The 22,310-nt window shown below is 45.7% G+C and overlaps 2 protein-coding genes across 2 annotated transcripts in view; one reads left to right on the top strand and one right to left on the bottom strand.

Annotated features, from left to right (window-relative positions):
* Positions 1-2,288: 2,288 nt before the first annotated feature.
* LOC116810327 (cyclic AMP-dependent transcription factor ATF-4-like) lies at positions 2,289-3,520 on the top strand. The gene is given in 2 exon segments (XM_032754577.2): positions 2,289-2,434; positions 2,437-3,520. Coding segments are annotated over 2 exon segments (1,050 nt in total). The 5' UTR covers positions 2,289-2,373; the 3' UTR covers positions 3,426-3,520.
* A 9,652-nt stretch (positions 3,521-13,172) lies between these two features.
* The window catches only part of MARCHF4 (membrane associated ring-CH-type finger 4), a 110,142-nt gene continuing 101,004 nt past the window's right edge, over positions 13,173-22,310 (bottom strand). The window contains exon 4 of the mRNA XM_032754575.2: positions 13,173-15,050. Within this exon, the coding sequence (XP_032610466.1) occupies positions 14,683-15,050 (368 nt within the window). The 3' untranslated portion in view covers positions 13,173-14,682. The remainder of the gene's footprint in view (positions 15,051-22,310) is intronic.

Raw genomic sequence — 22,310 nt, 5'->3', positions numbered from 1 at the left:
GAGTCCTCTACCCCAAACCCTTTAGGGCCCACCCTGCTACAAGTTCTCAGGAAAGATGACCCAGGACTTTATCTAAGTACAAGGTACCTATTTTCTAAAAAAGATTTTACTCGTTGTTGTTGTTGTTGTTTGAGACAGAGTCTTGCTCTGTCGCCCAGGCTGGAGTGCAGTGGCACAATCTCAGCTCACTTCAGCCTCTGCCTTCCAGGTTCAAGCAATTCTTGTGCCTCAGCCTCCTGAGTAGCTGGGATTACAGGTATGCATCACCACACCTGGCTACTGTTTGTATTTTCAGTAGAGATGGGGTTTCTCCAAGTTGGCCAGGCTGGTCTTGAACTCCTGACCTCAGATGATCCACCCGCCTTGGCCTCCCAAAGTGCTGGGATTACAGGCGTGAGCCACCATGCCCGGCCTACTCATTGTTTTTAATAGTTACTTAATATTCTACTGTATATATGCACCGTAATTTAAAACATTACGCAAATATCACATGAATTCATTTTTATAATTAAAATGCAAACAATATAAGCAGAGAGAAAGTTCCCCCTTCACATTCCTCAACCTCATCCTCTCCCCCCAAAAATCGCTCTAATCAGTTTGGTTGTATCCCTCCATATTCTTTTGGATGTGGCATCTTAGAATATGAGATGTAGGTGTGGTTTTGTTGTGGTGGTTGTTCTCCAAGTATGTGATCATTGTGCATCTTGTCCTGCAGATTTCATTTTTCAATTAACGATATGATTTTGAGAACTTTCCCTGTCAGTCCTTCCATCCCTATGACATTCTCTGATGCTGATGGTATTGCATGGTTTCAATATCTCATACTCCGTCACTCCCATGTGACAGACGTTTAGGTTCTTTCCAATTTATCTCATTATTACGCTCATATTGCTCTCATTTCCCAAGCTCTTTGCGAATGCAACATCTGCTACTCTCTCTCTTGGAGAGTTCCAAAGAAATGGAAACCGTTGGTTGAAGGACATGTGTATTTAAAATTCAATAGAATGCTACCAAATAGCCCTCAAAAACAGCCTACTAATTTATACTCCTACCTTCAGGGTGGGCCAGATGCCCCCAGCTGGCCTACCCAGCATCTAGTCCCATCTCCTTTTCCCTTGGTGCATTCCATAGTAGTAGCTGGTAAATAAATAAAAAAGGGTAAATAATCACTTTCCTAGCCCACCCCTCCAGCAGCTGAGTGTGGCTATAAGACATGTTTTTGGCCACAATGCTACACATGGAAGCATCTAGGAGCAGAAACACAGTTCTTTACCTTTTCAGTTTTTTTTGTTTGTTTGTTTTTTGAGACAGAGTTTTGCTCATGTTGCCCAGGCTGGAGTGCAATGGCATGATTTTTGCTCACTGCAACCTCCACCTCCCAGGTTCAGGTGATTCTCCTGCCTCAGCCTCCCGAGTAGTTGGGATTACAGGAGCACACCACAATGTCTGGCTAATTATTTATTTTATTTTTATTTTTTGTAATTTTAGTAGAGACGGGGTTTCACCATATTGGCCAGGCTGGTCTTGAACTCCTGACCTCAGGTGATACACTCACCTCAGGCTCCCAAAGTGCTGGGATTACAGGCCTGAGCCACCGTGCCAGGCCAGCTTTTCTTGACATAAAGGAGAGATGTGACTGGGGCCACCCCTTCTCTTATCTCATCTCAAGATGAGCTATAATATTGAGACTATGAGGTTAGAGTCACAGGTGACAAATCAACATTTTAAGGGTGCCAGAGCAGATGACAGAAAGAGCCTGAGTTGCTAGTGGCATCACCAAGCAACTGGACTGATGCCAGCAGCCATGTACACTGGACATCTTCTTACAAAAGGAAAACACACCCTTAATTGTTTAAACTCCTGCTAGTTGGGTATGTTACTTGTAACTGAAGAAAAACTTAAATGGGACAGAGTACTGATTCCAGGTACCCATTTTGCTTTGATTCAACCTTTTTTAAAAAAATGTTGTGGGTACATAATAGGCATATATATTTATGGGGTACATGAGATATTTTGATACAGTCATACAATGCATAATAATCACATCAGGGTAAACGTGGTATCCATCGCCTCAAGAATTTATCCTTTTTGCATTTCTACTTCGCTCGCCCACGGATGTAGTTTTCTCCGCACGTGCGCGCCTTCCCTCCTTCCCGCCCTCAGGGTCCACGGCCACCATGGCGTATTAGGGGCAGCAGTGCCTGCGGCAGCATTGGCCTTTGCAGCGGCGGCAGCAGCACCAGGCTCTGCAGCGGCACCCCCCAGAGGCTTAAGCCATGGCGCTTCTCACGGCATTCAGCAGCAGCGTTGCTGTAACCGACAAAGACACCTTCGAATTAAACACATTCCTCGATTCCAGCAAAGCACCGCAACATGACCGAAATGAGCTTCCTGAGCAGCGAGGTGTTGGTGGGGGACTTGATGTCCCCCTTCGACCAGGTTTGGGGGCTGAGGAAAGCCTAGGTCTCTTAGATGACTACCTGGAGGTGGCCAAGCACTTCAAACCTCATGGGTTCTCCAGCGACAAGGCTAAGGCGGGCTCCTCCAAATGGCTGGCTGTGGATGGGTTGGTCAGTCCCTCCAACAAGAGCAAGGAGGATGCCTTCTCCGGGACAGATTGGATGTTGGAGAAAATGGATTTGAAGGAGTTCGACTTTGATGCCCTGTTGGGTATAGATGACCTGGAAACCATGCCAGATGACCTTTTGACCACTTTGGATGACACTTGTGATCTCTTTGCCCCCCTAGTCCAGGAGACTAATAAGGAGCCCCCCCAGACGGTGAACCCAATTGGCCATCTCCCAGAAAGTTTAATAAAACCCGACCAGGTTGCCCCCTTCACCTTCTTGCAACCTCTTCCCCTTTCCCCAGGAGTCCTGTCCTCCACTCCAGATCATTCCTTTAGTTTAGAGCTGGGCAGTGAAGTGGATATCACTGAAGGAGATAGGAAGCCAGACTCCACTGCTTACGTTGTCATGATCCCTCAGTGCATAAAGGAGGAAGACACCCCTTCAGATAATGATAGTGGAATATGTATGAGCCCAGAGTCGTATCTGGGGTCTCCTCAGCATAGCCCCTCTACCAGGGGCTCTCCAAATAGGAGTCTCCCATCTCCAGGTGTTCTCTGTGGGTCTGCCCGCCCCAAACCTTACAATCCTCCTGGAGAGAAGATGGTAGCAGCAAAAGTAAAGGGTGAGAAACTGGATAAGAAGCTGAAAAAAATGGAGCAAAACAAGACAGCAGCCACTAGGTACCGCCAGAAGAAGAGGGCGGAGCAGGAGGCTCTCACTGGCGAGTGCAAAGAGCTAGAAAAGAAGAACGAGGCTCTAAAAGAGAGGGCGGATTCCCTGGCCGAGGAGATCCAGTACCTGAAAGATTTGATAGAAGATGTCCGCAAGGCAAGGGGGAAGAAAAGGGTCCCCTAGTTGAGGGTAGTCAGGAGCGTCAATGTGCTTGTACATAGAGTGTCTGCTGTAGCTGTGTGTTCCAATAAATTATTTTGTAGGGAAAAAAAAAAGAATTTATCCTTTTTTATGTTACAAATCATCTAATTATATGCCCTTTTGGTTATTTTTAAATGTACAATAAGTTATTGTTGACTCTAGTCACCTGTTGTGCTATCAAATACTAGACTTTATTCATTCTATCTAACTACATTTTTGTGCTCATTAATTGTCCCCACTTTCCCCGTCTCCCACTACCCTTTCCAGCCTTACCATCCTTCTACTCTCTATCTCCATGAGTTCAATTTTTTAAATTTTTAGCTCCCACAAATAAATGAGAACATGCAAAGTTTGTCTTTCTTTGCCTGGCTTATTTCACTTCATGTCCTCCAGTTCCATCCATGTTGTTGCAATGACAGGATCTCATTCTTTTTTATAGCTGAATAGTACTCCATTGTGTATGATGTACCACATTTTCTTTATCCTTTCAACTGACACTTAGGTTGCTTCCAAATCTTTGCTATTGTGAATATTACTGAAATAAACATGAGAGTGCAGATATCTCTTCAATATACTGATTTCCTTTCTTTAGGGTATATGCCTAGTGGTGATTGAAGAGGATACAAAAAAAATGGAAAGATACTCCATGTTCATGAATTGGAAAAGTCAATATTATTAAAATGTCCATACTACTCAAAGCAATCTACAGATTCAATGCAATCCCTATCAAAATACCAGTGATATTTTTCACAGAAATAGAAAAAAAATCATAAAATGTATATGAAACCACAAAAGGCCCAGAATAGCCAAAGCTATTCTGACCAAACAGAACTAAACTGGAAGAATAACATTATCTAACTTCAAATTATACTACAGAGCTATAATTAAAAAACAACATGGTATTGGCATAAAAACTGACACAAAGACCAATGAAACAGAACAGAGAACACAGAAATAAGTCTGTCCATCTACAGTGAACTCATTTTTGACAAAGGTGCCAAGAACATACAGTGGGGAAAAGACAGTATCTTCAATAAATGGCACTGGGAAAAACTGGATATCCATATACAGAAGAATAAAACTAGACCCCAATTTCTCACCATATACAAAAATCCAATCAAAATGGGTTAAAGACTTAAATCTAAGAACCCAGACTTTGAAACTACTGTGTATTAGTCCGTTTTCACACTGCTATAAAGAAATACCTGGGACTCAGTAATTTATAAAGGAAAGAAGTTTAATTGACTTACAGTTCTCCATGGCTGGGAAGGCCTCAGGAAACTTACAATTATGGCAGAAGGGGAAGCAGGCACATCTTACATGGTGGTAGGTGAGAGACAGTGTAAAGGAGGAACCATCAAACACTTATAAAACCGTCAGATCTCACTCACTCAGTATCACAAAAGCAGCATGGGGGAAACTGCTGCCACGATCCAATCACCTCCCACCAGGTCCCTGCCTTGACAAATGGGAATTGTAGGAATTCCAATTCGAGATGAGATTTGGATGGGGTCACAGAGTCAAACCCTATCACACTACAAGAAAGCATTGGAGAAACGCTCCAGGACATTTGTCTGGGCAAAGGTTTCTTGACTAATACCCCCACATGCACAGGCAACCAAAGCAAAAATGGGCAAATGGGATTACATCAAGTTAAAAAGCTTCTGCACAGCAAAGGAAACAATAAACAAAGTAAAGAGACAGCCCACAGAATGGGAGAAAATATTTGTAAACTATCCATCTGACAGGGAACTAATAACCAGAATATATAAGGAGCTCAAACAATTCAATAGGAAAATATCTAATAATTCCATTAAAAATGGGCAAAAGATCTGAATAGAGATTTTTCAAAAGAAGACATACAGATGCCAAACAGGTATATGAAAAAGTGCTCAACATCATTGATTATCAGAGAAACGCAAATCAAAACTATAATCAGCTATCCTCTCACTCTGGTTAAAATGGCTTTTATCCAAAAGACAGTCAATAACAAATGCAGGCAAGGATGCAGAGAAAAGGAAACCATTGTACACTGTTGGTGGGAATGTAAATTAGTACAAATCACTATGGAGAACAGTTTGGAGCTTCCTTGAAAAACTAAAAATAGAACTAACCCCATAAGATTCATCAATCTCACTGCCAGGTATATACCCAAAAGAAAGGTAACCTTGCTTTTTATATGCTATGGTAACGGTACAACTTTCCTATTACTCTGTTGAACAATAAAAATGATAATAGCAATTATTTATTTACTGCCTACTTTATATGCATTATCTCTGATATTACAAAGGTCTTCAGAGGCCAGTTATCTTTATTTTAAAGATGAGGAAACCAGAGACCAAAAAAGCTAAGAGACTTGCCCATGTTCACAAAGGATTCTGACCTGGTTCTGACTGCTTCCATAGGTCCCCATTTTTAAAGTCTGACACCCATGGTAGCTTATTTAATCCAGGAAAAACAATAATAGTAGCAGTAAGGTGGCATGTGCTGGGGGGCCATGTCATGGCCAATGCCAGGGGTAAAGGAGAACCCCTTTGACTGGCCAGTGGATCAAGGTCTTGCAGTGTGCTTTGCCTCTTCCATTCTGAATCCTGGTGTCCTGAAGCCCTCATAACTGGATCCTGCCCCTTCCTAAGCCCTTAGATCAGAGTTCTGATCAGAGGTCTACCTACTTTTCACTTTAGGTCCCTTCTTTGTCTCCCCACTGTAATCTAAAGAAATGTTTTAAGAGAACACTCTCTGCATGTGTGTCTGTGCATATTGTCTTTCTATTTTATCATTTGATAACTGAACAGATTCACAAAGAGAATTATGGAAGGCCAGGTGTGTAGTGGATTATGCCTGTAATCCCAGCACCCAAAGCGGGTGGATCACCTGAGATCAGGAGTTCCAGACCAGCCTGGGCAACATGGACAAACCCCATATCTACTAAAAATAGAAAAATTAGCCAGGTGTGATGTCACGTGCCTGTTGTCCCAGCTACTTGGGAGGTGAGGCACAAGAATCGCTTGAACCTGGGAGGTGGAGGTTGCAGTTAGCTGAGATCACACCACTGCACTCCAGCCTGGGCAACAGAGTAAGACTTTCACCAAAAAACAAACAAACAAAAAAACCAAAAACAAACAAACAAAAAAAATAACTAAAGGAGAATAACAGTTGTGAATGCTGCCAGGAAGCCACCTTGAGCCCTACTCAATAGGAAAGGGAGGCAACCTGTTACAGTCTTTGGTCTCCCAACCAGTGCACCATGGATTTAACACAAAGTTTTGTCATGGGGATATAAGGAAAGCTTTGTATTCATAATTCTGAAAAAATTTGGTTACAAGTGACATACATTCAGCTCAGACTAATATAAGCAAAATGAAATTGATTGGCTAATGTCCTAGGAAATCTAGTGGAGAAGCTGGCTCAGTCATGAGTGGGTCCAGGAGAGGCAGGACCATCTCTCTCCTGCTCTTTGCTTTGTGTGTCTCTATTTCTTGACCACATTCAGAAGGCAGATGCTTTCTTGGTGGCAGAAGATGGGATCTTTTATTTTCCCTGACACACAGACATGCAGCTAGCATCCCTAGTGGAGGGAAACCGTGTCTCCCGCTAGCCCTGATGGATAAGTCCCAGGGAGGACATGGACAGGCTTCAGTCACATACCAATTTCTTTTTTTTTTTTTTTGAGACGGGGTCTCGCTCTGTTGCCCAGGCTGGAGTGCAGTGGCGCAATCTCGCCTCACTGCAAGCTCCACCTCCCTGGTTCACGCTATTCTCCTGCTTCAGCCTCCCCAGTAGCTGGGACTACAGGTGACCGCCAGGCTAATTGTTTTTTGTTTTGTTTTGTTTTTGTATTTTTAGTAGAGACGGGCTTTCACCTTGTTAGCCAGGATGGTCTCGGTCTCCTGACCTCATGATCTGCCTGCCTCAGCCTCCCAAAGTGCTGGGATTACAGGCAAGAGCCACCACGGCTGGCCTCACACACCAATTGCTGAATCAACTCCTGTGGACACAGAAATAACAGACTTTGACTATCCAAGCCTGGATCACAGTCTCATTTCTATGGCTACTGTGGTTTTAGTGGTTCAGCCCTACCAAAACTGTATGGCATGAGTTTCCCATAGGAAACAGGGTGGGTCACTGTGTGCTGAATAGACAAAAGCAACAGATGTCCACCGAAATGATTTGAGGAGCGATGGACAACATGAGCTAATGTCTCAGCCTTGAGGCTTTTGATGGTGGGACTAGGACTTACAATAAAGTCACCATAATTCACCAGACAGGTGTATCCTCTCAGCATGCTCAGGGCAGTGGCAGCTCCACCATTTCTGCATTTCTTCTTGGAAAAGGGATAGCAGCCTGTGTTGGAGGGTGCAGAGAGTTCCCTTCTCAACAAGTCACCCTTTGGAAGGATCACTACCTGGGACATAAGAGCTGGTATCCCAACTGTAACCTGTGGAAAAAAGGGCTGCTCCAGCCAAGTAACATTACAAAGCTTAGAGGGCCTGATGCAGACAGGCCCCTTCCTGCCCCTCTCCACCTGTTGCCTGGGAGTCTTGATCCTCCGGAAGAAAACCAACAGGCTGCTTAGTCAACAGGCCTTGACTCCATGTCACCTTTTGGAGAACGCATTTGTTACTCTCTGTGCTTATGTCTTTCTGTGTGTGTACCTGCGTGTCAAATGCAGATACATGGCTATGGTCCTTCTGGCTGAAAGAACACCATACAATTCTCCACCTGCCTGCTGATGATTGAAATTCCACCACTTATGGGATTACTCCCCTTGCTTAAGAATTACCTCCTCTTAAAAATGCAAATTTCCCAGAAGAGAAAACACTGTTAGCTTGCGTATTTGTAGTTAATAAGCATAAGCTTGCCAAGCTCTTTCATGAGAAATGTTTTTTATGAAAAATGCTGAGCTTCTTAACAGAGTCTAATAACTAGGCAATGGGGTTTTTGAAGGTGGTTTTATCTAACTTACATTTGAGGTACCCACCTGGCAAGAACTTCCATATTTCAGTTTCTCACTACAGGTTCTTACATGAACAAACTTCTAGTTATCTCTGACTTCCTGATAAAACTAAATTATACACAACTGTAAGTGATACTATTTAAGATGGAATGGAAAATCAAGGAGGAAGAATCACGTTCAACATTTGGGTTTAACACAGGGTTGAAATAAAGAAATAGCTCTAAGACAGAAAACGGAAACCCGGAGTTCAGGAGTCTGGATTTTGGAGTAGGAGGCAACCAGGAAAAATTTTAGGGTCTGAATTATTAGAAAAACTGCTGAAGGTATCAATCTTCCCATAGAAGGAGGGATTGAGCGGTTGGAGCTGACCTTAGCGGACATTGAAGGACATGTGACATACAGATATCTCGGTTACATCTGGCTGATGGGGGCCTCATTCACTTCCTTCTTTGCCTCTTGAATCAGATAAACCTTTTAAACGCGTTTCCACTTTGCTGAGAGGCAGTATAATGCAGAGGTTAGCAGCCCAATGTATGGCCTCACACAGCTGAGGTATAGATTCCCGTGCCACCATCTATAGCTGTATGACCTTGGGCATCGTGCTTAACCTTTCAGGCCTCAGTTTCCTCCCCTGAAAAATGGGAATAACAGTAGTTTCCAACTTAAGGGTTGGAAAAACCCAATCACCTTGGAGAAATAATTAATAAATAATAAAATAAAATAAATCCACCTCTGTGTTATTAGATGCAGAGCCCAAGCATTCTACTTTTTCATTTAGCAGATTGTCCCCTCTCTGTGTGGGAGGGCCCCTCAGACCCATGGGCACCTTGGAGGTGTTCTATGCCAAGGTGCCAACTGCATCGGCATGGCGCTTTCCTTGCTGGGCTGGCCCTCAGAAAATGGCAGAGCACCAGACTTTGGCCAGTGCCAAGGGCACTGAGGTTGCTGTGTTTAGGACTTTCCCTTCTCGAAAGTTATAACGGCATGGGCACCGGGTGAGCCTGTTTCTCTTTTCATCCGTAACCCTAAACCCTCCCGAGCCACGTCTCCTCCTCCTCCTTAAACATCTGCTGAGCCCGTGGGCTGGACCCGAGCGTGATGGGGAGATGTTTTGGTACATGTTATGGGTAACACACTTAAAGAAGAGGGACTCACCTCGACCACCAGTGGTTGGGAGCCAGGAGGATATTGAATGCTGCAGTCCTCAACTGGTTGGCTTGGGCAGGAAGAAAGCCAGTGGATTCTTGGTGCTGTGATGGGCTGTGTGAGGAGTAGATGTGGGAGGAGGGAGGACCCATGATGGGGGCCCATGGTGGGATGAGTAGGTACTGAGCTAGCTCACTGGCCACCAGCCAAGGCAGCCCAGACCCTGGATGAGGCCAGTTCCTCACACTTGGAGTCATTCCGGAGTCTCAATCTACTGTCCACAGCACCCCAAGGATTGCCTAGTTCCCATATTCTATTCTACCAATAAGGGGGGTGAGAAAGTGTGGGGAGAAGGTTTTGGGACTACTGCATCAATGCTGTAGCAGGATAATTTGAGGAAAGGTAGTGAGGAACAATACAATATGAGTTTTTCCTCCCACCCCACCTGCCCTCTCACCTCCACAATATAAGAAATTCTGCTGACGAACACACAATTATCCTTAGAAATTGGTTATGGTCCTATAAAACCATGCCCCTACCCTCTGCCATAAATCCAGATCTCACAGGCAAAACAAAGAAATAACAGTTATCTCATAGAGACTAAAACAATTCTATGATTTTGGAGTTTCTATGTTCTAAGATGGTGACACCTGACTTTCCTGAGAGGTAGGGACAAGACCTCGTATTTGTGGGGTTCTCCTAAATGCTGTGGACTGTGACTAGAACCCCCAACCTGCCACTCTGCACCACTCATTTGGAACCAGTGCCAAAAGTCTAATATCCAAAAAGGATAATTTTTTACTTTTTTTTTTTTAATTGGGAGGAGAGGCCTCTGTGAACCCATATGAATCTTGGCTCTTTCCCCATAAAAATATGATTGAACTATTCCTATTGCCCTTTCAGAATTCCATTGTTCTCAAATATAACCAACCTGCTATTATATAGGCTTCATTCAACCATGATATTATTTGGGTAACAGCAAGAATTGTCATGTAAACTCAGCTTTTTTTTTCTGTAGGGAACATAAATCATTTATTTGTATTTACCCCAATCTCCAAAGCTTTCCTGTAGCTCTCTCACATTCTAAACTCCCTGGTTGACCTGATCCAGATTTTCCTTAAATTGGCTGGTTGTCTTGAGGAAATGTAACAGCGTGGTTATGCTCAAAGCCAGATTGCTGGCCGGGCCTGGTGGCTCACGCCTGTATTCTCAGCACTTTGGGAGGCCGAGGTGGGCATATCACCTGAGGTCAGCAGTTCGAGACTAGCCTAGCCAACATGGCGAAACCCCGTCTCTACTAAAAATACAAAAATTAGTCGGGCATGGTGGCGGGTGCCTGTAATCCCAGCTACTTGGGAGGCTGAGTCTGGAGAATCGCTTGAACCCAGGAGGTAGAGGTTGCAGTGAGCCAAGATTGTGCCATTGCACTCCAGCCTGGGCAACAAGAGTGAAACTCTGTCTCAAAAATAAATATACAAATAAATAAATAAATAAGCAAGCCAGATTGCTGGGGATGGGATCCTGGCTGGTGACTATAGGCAAGTTACTTAACCTCTTGGCCTCAGCATCCACATCTGCAAAATGAAGATAAGAATGGCATCCGTTTCATCAGGTTGTTGGACTGTTAAGTGAATTAATACATATAAAGCATTCCATTTGGTGCCTTGCACATAGTAAGAACTTCAGATGTTAGCTAGTATATTGCCCCATACATGGGTATGGGGGCAGATGATGTGCAAGTGAACTCTGGGCTACTTTTCATTACTCTGCATTAAATAACTCCAAAGGAAATATAGACATTTGCCTAGTGGTATGAAAGATGACCTGCACATCTGAAAGGGGGCAGTGATCTCTGGTCATCAGTGTGTACTTTTACCTTGCTTTCCAGAGATGCATATAAAATATAAAACCCCAATTCATTCATTTCTGTATCCATAAATTCAACTCCCCAAGGCACTGGGAAATTACCATCCTGTGGAGAGTACCATGTTGAGTGGAGAAGTCAGACCTTGACCTTTCTTTTCTACTCTGTGATTGACCTTGTGTGTTAAAGCATAAGTTGAAAGAAGAGGAGGTGTGTCTCCTAGATGCTGAAGGTACTCTTGCACTCTTCCAAGAGTGTCTTACTCATTCAAAAATATTCATTGAGAACCTACCGTGTGCCAGGTACTGCTGTGGGTCCTGAAAATACAGCAGTAAACAAGACAGATGAGGTCTTTGTTCTCTTGGAGCTTGCATTATCAAGATCCAACAAACTCCAGCATCCTACAAGAGTTTATTATTAATTGCCTCTTCTTCTTCAGTACAACATATTCAAATGATGACCTTCAATGGCTGCAAGAGTCTAAAGAGCCTTGTGAACCACCAAAGAAAAACAACATCATGGCCACTATAGTTTTGATGATATGCATATTTTGTTGTATTATAATACCTTTTTTTCTTTTTTTTTGAGACTTGAATCTTGTTCTGTCACCCAGGCTGGAGTGCAGTTGTGCAATCTTGGCTCACTGCAACCTCCGCCTTCTGGGTTCAAGTGATTCTCCTGCCTCAGCCTCCCAAGTAGCTGAGATTACAGGTGTGTGCCACCATGCCTGTCTAACTTTGTATTTTTAGTAGAGACGGCATTTCACCACATTGGCCAGGCTGGTCTCGAACTCCTGGCCTCAAACGATCTGCCTACCTTGGCCTTCCAGAGTACTGGGATTACGGGCATGAGCCACTGTGCCCAGCCTTTTTTTCTTTTTAGAATTGGGGTCTTGCTATGTTGCCCAGGTTGGCCTCAAACTCCTGGACTCAAGTGATTTTCCTGCCTCAGCCTCCCAAGTAGCTAGGACTAAAGGATGTGCCACTGCAACCCACTCTGTAGTACTTTTTTGAAAACAGATAGTCCATATAACACATCGATAGCCTCCATAAATGTTTAATTAAACTGAAAGGCCTGTTCCTAGACCATACTGAAAAATAAACATGCTTCCTCTGCATGGTTTATTTGCACAGTGTGATTGGTTTTCATTTGTTTGTATATTCTCATTGTGTGTGTTCTTCGGTCTCTCTCCAAGTGTGTCTTTCTTAACTCTCTGGATTTTGAGCTTCATCAGGGAGGAACCTTTCTAAGCCTATGCACACCCCACTGATGTCATTGCCTGACCCACAGCCAGCCCCAGGGTGAGAGGGCCAGATTAAGTTGAAGGGTAAAAAAGATCTTGTCTGCTGCCTCATAATATGTCCAAGCCCTCTCATGAGGCCTTAACGTGGGTGCTGTCCTCTGATAGTCAAAGGACACTCTCAGGGCAATGAGGTCCTACACCCCTCTCCTGTGTGTGGCTTTCCCAGCCTCTGTGAAATGACCAGATGAAGTGGAGCTCTCCAAACTTCCCCCAGCACCCATGGTCTCTGCTTCTAGGATTCCTGGGCAGAATCCTTGGGAGAGCCTGGGGCCGGAAGGACTCTGTCTGCTAGGATGCCAAGAAGAGGCCAGGAGTTTACTACAGATTCACACACAGGCACACAGAAGGGAACATCCCTGCCTGCCCTGCCCCATCCATGCCCTCAAAGGAGAAATGAAAACATGCTTGATTTCTTGTGATGAGGGAGAATCTAGGGATGGAGCAGACACAGGGAGAAAGAAGGCTGTTTACACCACAGAGGGAGGATAGGGAAGAGGAAGAAAAACTCGCATATGGAAAGGGACACTAATGATAGGGAAAGAAGTTTTATTTTCAAGCTTTTAAGAGAATATTACAAACAACAGAGAGTTTTAAAAAACCCTAAAAACTAGTTTAAAAAAGTACTTGACAGTGTCCTTTTAATACCGGATGACGCGGCCATTGTGCAGTGACAACCAGAAACTTTGCAGGTGAACACCCAGTGGCCTTCCCTGGCAGGGTCCCCAGAGCGAGCAGGAGGGGTCCAGGGGTAGTGCTCCCTGCCAGGCACCCTTGGGCCCACCTGGCTGCACGGGAAGCAGCAGGGAGCACGAAGCACTGAGCATCAGCCTGACTGCCTCTTTGGGGAGGGTTCCAAGCAGGGAGGGTTCCAAGCAGCAAGGAATACTTAGATTGGGCTCTACTCCACTCCTTGGAGCACACTGGCCAAGCTCCTCCCAACCACTGCAGCTGCTCTCTTGGAAGCCCCTAGGTCAGGGGTGCCCTACCGTGAGGGGACTGGGTCTGTGCATGTGCCAAGACAAGAAGGGGCTGGCATTGCACATGTCCTGGCCATGGTGGGGTTGGGTAGTTGAGAAAGTTGCTCCGGGATTGAGAGCTTCCAAAGCTGAAGCCACAGCAGCAGAACTGTGCTTGAAATATCCACTGGAAATCTGTACTTTTCTCTAGGGATGTGTGTGTGTGTGTGTGTGTGTGTGTGTGTGTCCTGTAAACATCTTTGAACCAAATCACTATAAAATAAATTAACAAGGGCACAGAAAGACACCCTTTTCCAAACCTAAGCCCTCTTTTAGCCCACCTGAAATCAGGAGTTCCATTTGGAAGTTCCTTCAGGAAGGAGACACACTTCTCCCTCTGGCTGCCCACACCAGCATCTCCCTCCCTGCGCATCCCTCTCTGACCATCCACCCCACCATCCCCACAGCCATTTGTCAGCGAATCTTGCCCATCCAAATGAGCCCAGGAGCCCCAAATGCAGTGTGTCCCTGCCAGCTCACCTGTGCCTCCCCCTTTCCCAGCTGCCTGCAGAACACGGCCCCAGGAGAAACAAAACCAAACAGGGCGAGAGCAGAGCAGACCACAGATGCTTTTCCTCTTGGCCCCCTTGGCCTCCGGCACTGCCACCAGTCACACAGGCTTTGCCCGCCCTCAGCCTCTGCTTCTTCGCGTACCTTGCCTGCAGGTGCATTTGGGGCAGGGTTTTTCTGTTGGGCCAGGTTCAGCCTGTATTGCACTTTGTTGTTGAGTTGGTGTTGGTTTTCACCGCTGTTGTGGAGAGTGGCATTGACTGATTGGAAATAGCAGAACTGCTCCTACCAGCCTCACTCCCGCTCTGACCCTACCCCAGGGCTCCCGCCAGGCCCCCCACCCTCTGCCTGCTCCCTCTGCTGGCTCTGGGGGTGCCACTGCACCCCCCACCCTGCTCTGGGCCCTCAGTGGTGGTCATGGCCTTCCTCCCGGGCCTCTGCTCTCACACTGTCGTGACTCTCATGACCAGCTCTCGGCTGCTGCCTGGGGGACTTCGCTGTTCATGAGGTCTCAAGTGACTCAGGATGTGCAGGATGGTATAAGCACAGTGGTGATGGGACAGAGGGCCTGAGGGGTGGCCGGCAGCCTGGGCAGGGCCCTGCTCAGGGGCAGGGGTGCCTGCGGTCTCCTCTTCCGAGGAGGGGATATTGGCCTGGGTGGATGAGGAGGTCCGGGGGTTGGTCCTGCCTCCTGCCTTTTGATCCTCCAGGTCTTTTGTCTTGTCATAGTTCAGCACTTTCCACTGCTGGTTGACGGCCTGCCACCGTTTAAAGATGCGGTACACCGAGGGTCCTTCGTGGATGATGAGACCTGAGGGAGCAGGGAGAGGAGAAACAGAGGCCAAATGAGAGGAAGTGGGTCACTGCCAGGAGACCACAGTCTCTCTGAATCTATGCAAGTATGGGCATCGGCTCCAGTGCTGAGCCATGGGAGGACCATCCCCAGATTCCCAGGCTCAGCGAGTTCCAGTAGGCAGAAGGTGGAGGGGCCACCAGGCCAAGTCCATGAAATAGTTGAGCACCTTCAGGCAGTGCCTTCGCCCACTTCTACTCCACCCCACCCCCTTCCTGCCTTGACAAAATCCAAATTCATCCACTAAGGCATAATATAAATATCTTTTCCTCCCTCTATTATGTATCCATGGCACCCAGTCCTTAGCAGATGTTGAATGAATTGTGTGCTTTTAAAGCACCACAAAAGAAAACCCATGGTTTCTCCACACCTGCTAAAGGTTGCTAGAAATCCCGCTGGTTAACTCTTTGCATGGATACCCCGGTACTACTGAGACACAAACAGGCCTTTGATGCAGTTATATCTGCCAGAGGCAGTGATAGAGTTGGATACAAGCTACATCAGGCAGCAAGGCAAATAAATAATCATTGTGTGCCTACTGTGTGCCAAACACTGGGGATACTGCAGTCAGCAGGACACCCTCTGAGAGCTTACATCTTCACGGAGACACACAATAGATGTGTAAACAAGCCAATGTGACAATTTCAGGTGCTGACAATTGCCTTAAGGAAGACAACTGGGGTTAAATAGCCACTGGCTGCAGGCTTTGAGATCCTGTTTTAGCAAGGGTGGTGGGAAAGGCCTTTTGGAGGAGATCATATCTGATTTGAGACTTAAGTGATGAACAGGAGAGATCCATGCAAAGATCTGGAGAGAGAGCACTTCGGTGGTAGGAACTCCAAGTGCAAAGGCCAGGAGGTGGGAATGGAATGAACAAGGTCAGAGAGAAGGACAGTGTGACCAATACAGTGTAGCAGTGAGAAAGTGGAGGGAGGTAAGTTGAGCAGAGGCCAACGGATGGTAGGGTCTTATAGGCCATGGCTAGGGATTTGCGTTCTATCCTGAGTATAATGGGAAGCCATTGACGGTTTCAGTAGGGGGAATGATGTGATCTGATTCACCCTTCATAAAGCCACCTGTGGCACCTGTGAAGAGGGCCAAGAGAATGAGTGGAAAGCCAAGCAGGAAGCAGTGACGTCACGCTAGTTGGAAATGGTGATAGCATTGACTAGGGTCATGGCAGTGGAGCAGTGAGAAACTGCTGGAGTCAGGCCATGTGCTGGAAGTAGAGTTGAAGACTTGCTGACTAGCAGGGTAAGAATGAAGAGAAAGATCTGGACAACTGCGAAGCTCTTGGCCTCAGCAGCTGCATGAATGGGGAGCCATTTCCTGAGAAGTGGAGGGCACCAGGGGCAGGCTATGGATTTGTGTGGTGGCTGCGTGACCGGATTCGTTTCCTATTGCTGCAGTGACAAAATACCACACATCTGGTAGCTTAAAATGGGATGCATGTTTCTCTTACAGTTCTGGAGAACAGAAGTCTAAAATCAATCCCACTGGGCTGACGTGAAAGTGTCAGCAGGGCACCTTCTGGTTCTTTCTGGAGGCTTTGAGGGGGAAGAATCTGTCTCCTTGCCTTTTTTCAGCTTCTAGAAATTGCAATTTCTGCCTCGTTCTTGCATCGCTCCAGCCTCTTTCTTCTGTTCTCACCTCTCCTACTACTCTTCTGTCATCAGATCTCCCTCTCCTTCTTGTAAGAACACTTGTGGCTACATTTAGGGCCCACCTGAATAATCCAGGATACTGTCCCCATTTCAAGATCCTTAAATTAATCACATTCGCAAAGTCCTTTTCCATATAAGGTAACATTGACAGGTTCAGGGATTAGGACCTGGATGTCTTTGGGGCTCATGATTCAAGCCTATCAGAGTGATTACTAGCTACATTTTGGTCATGGTTAGTTTAAGGTGTCTGATAGAAATCTAACTAGAAGTGTCAGATGGGCAACTGGACATATGAGTCTGAAGCTTAGGGAGAGGTCTGGCCTGGAGATAGAAGCCATCATTGTAGAGGTAGAACTTGAAGACTTGGAAAAGGCTGAGACCTCTTAGGGGAGAGAAGAAGGCCAAAGACAGAGCCCTGGGCTTCAGGTGTTTAGAGGCTTGGTGGAGGCTTTGGTGGAGATAGGGCCAATGAATGAGGCTCAAAAGAAGCAACCAGTGGAGTAGAAACAAGACCAGCAAGTGTGGAGACCCAAAGGCCTAGGGAAGGATTCAGAAAGAGTGCAGTGACTCTTTACAATGTTATCAAGAGGTCAGCTTGAGTAAAATGGGAAATGACCACCTTTTCCATGGGCACAGAAGGAGGGAGAATGATAGAAATGACAGCGAGAAAATCAGGTAGTTCTCATCCAAGTACACATATATTCTTTTTTCCCATGAAGTCATCAGCTAAGATAGAAGAGATAAGAGAGGAAGTGTTAAAGATTTGTGGAGAGAGGAGAAGGTGGGAAATAATTATCTCGGAAAGTAGGAGTGTGAATTTACAAGGGAGATGTGGTAGAATTAGCTCACTGTGTTAAGTGTCCATTTGAGATTTGTAGCCATAAATCTGAAGTGAATCTAGTTACTGGTTGTGTGATTTTTCTCCACCCCTTCAAACTGCTTGCTCGGGTGCACATGTGGAGGAAGAAGAAACCTGCGTTTAACCAGGGTAAACTGTTTCCCTGGGCAAGCAGACATGAGAATTATATGTACTTGCAAGAGAGTGGTTATCATGCTGGACCATGGAGCCCAGGCTGGGGATGAGAATACGAAAGGTATAAGGAATAATGAAAAGTGGAAAGTGAGAGAGTCAAGGCCAAGTCTTTATGAGGTTAGAGGATTATTGGAGTCAGTGAATGGGGGTAGATGGTCGGAGAGTGGGATGTTTAAATCCAGATTTTGGAAGTGGTGTGGTTACTATCAGTTATGAATCTAGGATGTGACTATTTGATTGGGGCTGAAGTGTGCTGGAGGAAAAGATCTTTGGAGCAGGGAATTGGAAAGACTATCTGCATCAGCCATCCTCAATGCTATCACACCAAACATCCCCTTTTTATAACAAATATATTTTAATATCACCATTCCTATCCTGAAATGAAATTCATAGCTACTATGTCTTTTAAATTAATATAATGCCCTAACAGATAATATAAAACAAAAATAATAAAGGGAAATCTTTTATAACAAAACAATATACATTTCAGTGAAAATGCTACAGTACAGCTACATTAGGAAACAGACAAACGAACAAACCCCAGACATTTCCAAATGCCTCCGGGGGACAGGCCCATCTCTGCCAAGCACTGATCTATGTAGTGCTGAGGACAGGAGTGGGGGGAGTGTATGAGCAGGTGCATGAGGGTATCTGAGGACTGAGTAGGCGGCCAGCAGCCAACAGCATCCAGAAGGGAAAATGGGTGGTAAAGAAAGATGCACTTCAGCTAGGCGCAGTGTCTCGTGCCTGAAATCCCAGCACTTTGGGAGGCCGCGGCAGGTGGATCACCTGAGGTCAGAAATTCAAGACCAGCCAGGCCAACATGGTGAAATCCCGTCTCTACTAAAAATTCAAAAATTAGCTGGGTATGGTGACATGCGCCTGTAATCCCAACTATTTAGGAGGCTGAGACAGGAAAATTGCTTGAAGCCAGGAGGTGAAGGTTGCAGAGAGCCGAGATCATGCCACTGCACTCCAGCCTGGGTGACAAGAGCAGGACTTTGCCTGAAAGAGAAAGAAAGAGAGAAAGAGAGAGAAAGAGAAAGAAAAGAAAGAAAGAAAGAAAGAAAGAGAAAGAAAGAAGAAAGAGTAAGAAAGAAGAAAAAGAAAGAAGAAAGAAAGAAAGAAAGAAAGAAAAAAGGAAAGAAAGAAAGACTTCAAAGGGGCTGAGGCTTCTGAAGCATGAAGGAAGAGAAGTAGTTGCGAGTGGTAATGGAAAGCAAGAAGGACATGGGCCCTACCTCCAGACCCCACAAGACACAGTGTATGGGGGAAAGAACAGCCGCCACCAGTGTGAGGGAAATGGTGTTCTCAGGACACAGCCATGCTTCAGGTAGGAAAGCTGGAGGGAACACACAGAGAGGAGGTTGCTAATGATGGACCATGAAGTGCAGGGGGGCATGGTGAAGGGCTGGGAAGACGAGCTCAGATGTAGGGATGAGCTGAGCAGGAAAGGGACGCTGGTGCAGAGAGTGAGGCTGCCAGGAGCTGGGCCCTGTGATGGTGGGTGAAATGATCACATGGTGGGCTTCATCCCACAGCTACTGAGGATCCAGGGGAGCAGCCGGCTTGGAGCAAACAGCAATGAGTCACCCCAGCCTCCTGGTGCAAAACCTCAGAGCCTCTTCAGTCTCCAACAGGTTGCAATCTCGGAGACCAGAGCCACCCGCAAGGCCACTTTCTCCCCCAGTGTTCAAACTGTGTCTGAAATCATGCCTCGCTCAACAAGTCTTCAAGGTTCATCAAAAAAGAAGTAGTCTCAGGGGTTTCTAGCCCTTTGTTTGGATCACACTCCTTTGAGGATCTAATGAAGGGAAGGACCATCTCTCTGGAGGGGAAAGAAAACAGACACTCAAATTGTCCTTGTACTAAATCTCCTGAAGATCACTTGTGGACCCTCTGCTCTGGCCTGATAGATGCTGAACAAAGAGATTTCCTTGTTGTCCCACTCTCTCACCCTCTCCCAATTGTACCAACTCCCATCATCTCTGCCAATCTTTTGAATGTGCCCTTGGCACTGAAGCCATTCATCTGTCCATTTATCACACAAACCTTGTTTGAACATTGCTATGCTCTTTTCTCCAAACTGTAAGCCCCTCGAGGACAGAGCCAGGTCTGGTTAATCTCCGGCAGCTAACACAGCACCAGGAGTGTAATGGTACAATGGAAGAGATGAGGTCTGGAGACAGACAAGTGGGATCTTCTGAAGCCCCAAATTCACTCTTTCCAGTAAGGGACATTACATTTGATTCTTAATTAGTTTCTTGATCAGACAATTTTGTCCTGATTGAAGAGTGTGGCTTAAATTTCTGGTGTGAATGCTGCCTTCCAATTATCTAACTGTCTAGTGTTCAGGAAGTAGTTAAACCATTTTAATGGATAGTTGGCTGAAGGTGAGAAAGGTGGACCTGTTTTTCGAGATAATGCTTGTTTGGCAAAAGAGGGAAAAGCACAAACTACCTCTTTCAAATCCACTCTTCACAGCCCTTCCTCTGCTCCCTGCTCTACAAATTTCTTATTGATTTCTTGGGTGGCAGCATATCGAAGAAACAGGGGAAGATGACTGGGGTTCATCTGATAGGAGCAGGTGACGTGGCCAAGGTTGAAGAGGTGGGAAAAAGGGAAGGGGGATGGGAAATGACAGTGGATAGAGAAATAAACTAGATTCGATTAGGAAGAAAGGCTGCTGGTGAACAGAGGCAGAAAAGTCATAGGAAGAGAAAATGGGAAATGAGGGGGCATAGTAACATCAGAAACCCAACAAGTTTTGATTAAGTCCTTTCTGGTGTCTTAATACTTAATTTAATGGTTTTCTAGTGCTCACCTACAATGTACCCAACCCTGGGCTCTATTTGTGGGAAATCCAGTTCTAGAAGAATTGTCTCCTTCGTCTTTCCAATGTCTCTCCACCTTCCGGGGCTCTTCTTCCTCATAAAGCTGCAAGCTCCATGGGTCATCAGAATCCCACCCCCACTCCATGTCCTGCTAGTGGCCTGGGTTAAGTGACATAAAAGTTGCTGACAACTCTAGAACACTGCTTTTCACATTTTTTTTTTTTTTTTGACAGTGTCTCTCTCTGTTGCCCAGGCTGGAGTGCAGTGGTGCGATCACGGCTCACTACAGCCTCGACCTCCTGGTTCAAGTGATTCTCCCGCCTCAGCCTCCCAAGTAGCTGGGACTTCAGGCACACACCATCATGCCTGGCTAATTTCTGTATTTTTTATAGATACAGGGTTTTGCCATGTTGCAGATTGGTCTCAACTCCCGAACTCAAGCGATCCTCTTGCCTCAGCCTCCCAAACTGCTGGGATTACAGGCATGAGCCACTGCACCCAGCTGCCTTTCACACTCTACTGTGCATCAGAATCACCCAAAGAGCTTGTTAAGACAGATTCCCAGGCTGCAATCTTGGAGGCCTACTGGCTTAGTAGCTCTGGGCTGAGGCCTGAGAATATGCATTCCTAAGAAACCTCAGGTGAGGTTGATGCTGCCTGTGTGTGGACTGCTAGGCTAGGAAATGGTTTTTATCCCTCACAGAAGATTCTAAATTTTGATCACAAAAATTGTTATACGTAATTTAAAAAAGTAATCTACTTCCAGATGTCATAGACATGGAAATGGGAAGAAATGGAAGAAATAAACACTTCCTCTCCTAGACCCAAAGATCTTTGTGCCCCACAACTAAGAGTTAACTTACCAGTGAGTATGTATTAATATTAAGCTTTCAGAGTGTTTGCCACTTACTCACCTTGCGGCTTTAGGTAAGGGACTTCCTCTCTCTGAGACTCAGTTTTCTCATCAGTAAACCCTTCCTCATAGGGTTGTTATGAGATTAAATAAAGTAATGAGTCCTGCGTGCCAATACCTGGTACTGTGCCTGGGACACATGTAACACTCAATGCCACATGATATTGACTATTGTGGGGGAGATTACAGGACACAAGAAAAGTCCACTCATCTCTCTTCCTCCTTCTTCATTGGCAACCTTGTCCCCAACACAAGTACCTGCTCTTTCATCTCCTGACTCCCCAACCCTCAGTCAAGTCATTGTTTATGGATGAATGACATGCTAGAGGTAAAAAGCACTCTAGAGACCAACTGATTCTCATACTGGTGCCTCCTCTCCAACCACAGAGAGGCACTCTCCTTCCCCGCAGAATTCCCCACTGTCAGAGAGCTATGGAGTGAGGCTTAGCAGTGTCTCACTCTGAGGTCCTACCATTGCCAACCACCCATCTTCCAGATTCCACTCCTCCAGTGCCCAGCCCTGTTAAGAACATGGACCAAAGCACATATCAGGCAAGGGTTGAAAGAAATGAATATAACCAGCTATTTTGGGTGGGTTCGGGGGGTACTGCTGGGAGAGGCCAGGTTGACAACATCACTGCCTGCCCACGATTCTCCAGGGTGCAGCTTTATACTGGACACAGGTATGGCCAGGCTACATGTCACATGAGCTATTATAAAATTACAAAGCTTATTATAAAGTTACTGTAAAGTTACAAAAGTAGTTTATTTAAG

The sequence above is a fragment of the Hylobates moloch genome, unplaced genomic scaffold (assembly GCF_009828535.3).
Source record: "Hylobates moloch isolate HMO894 unplaced genomic scaffold, HMol_V3 SCAFFOLD_1, whole genome shotgun sequence".
In the NCBI taxonomy this organism is placed as follows: domain Eukaryota; kingdom Metazoa; phylum Chordata; class Mammalia; order Primates; family Hylobatidae; genus Hylobates; species Hylobates moloch.
This window is presented reverse-complemented; position numbering and strand designations above follow the sequence as displayed.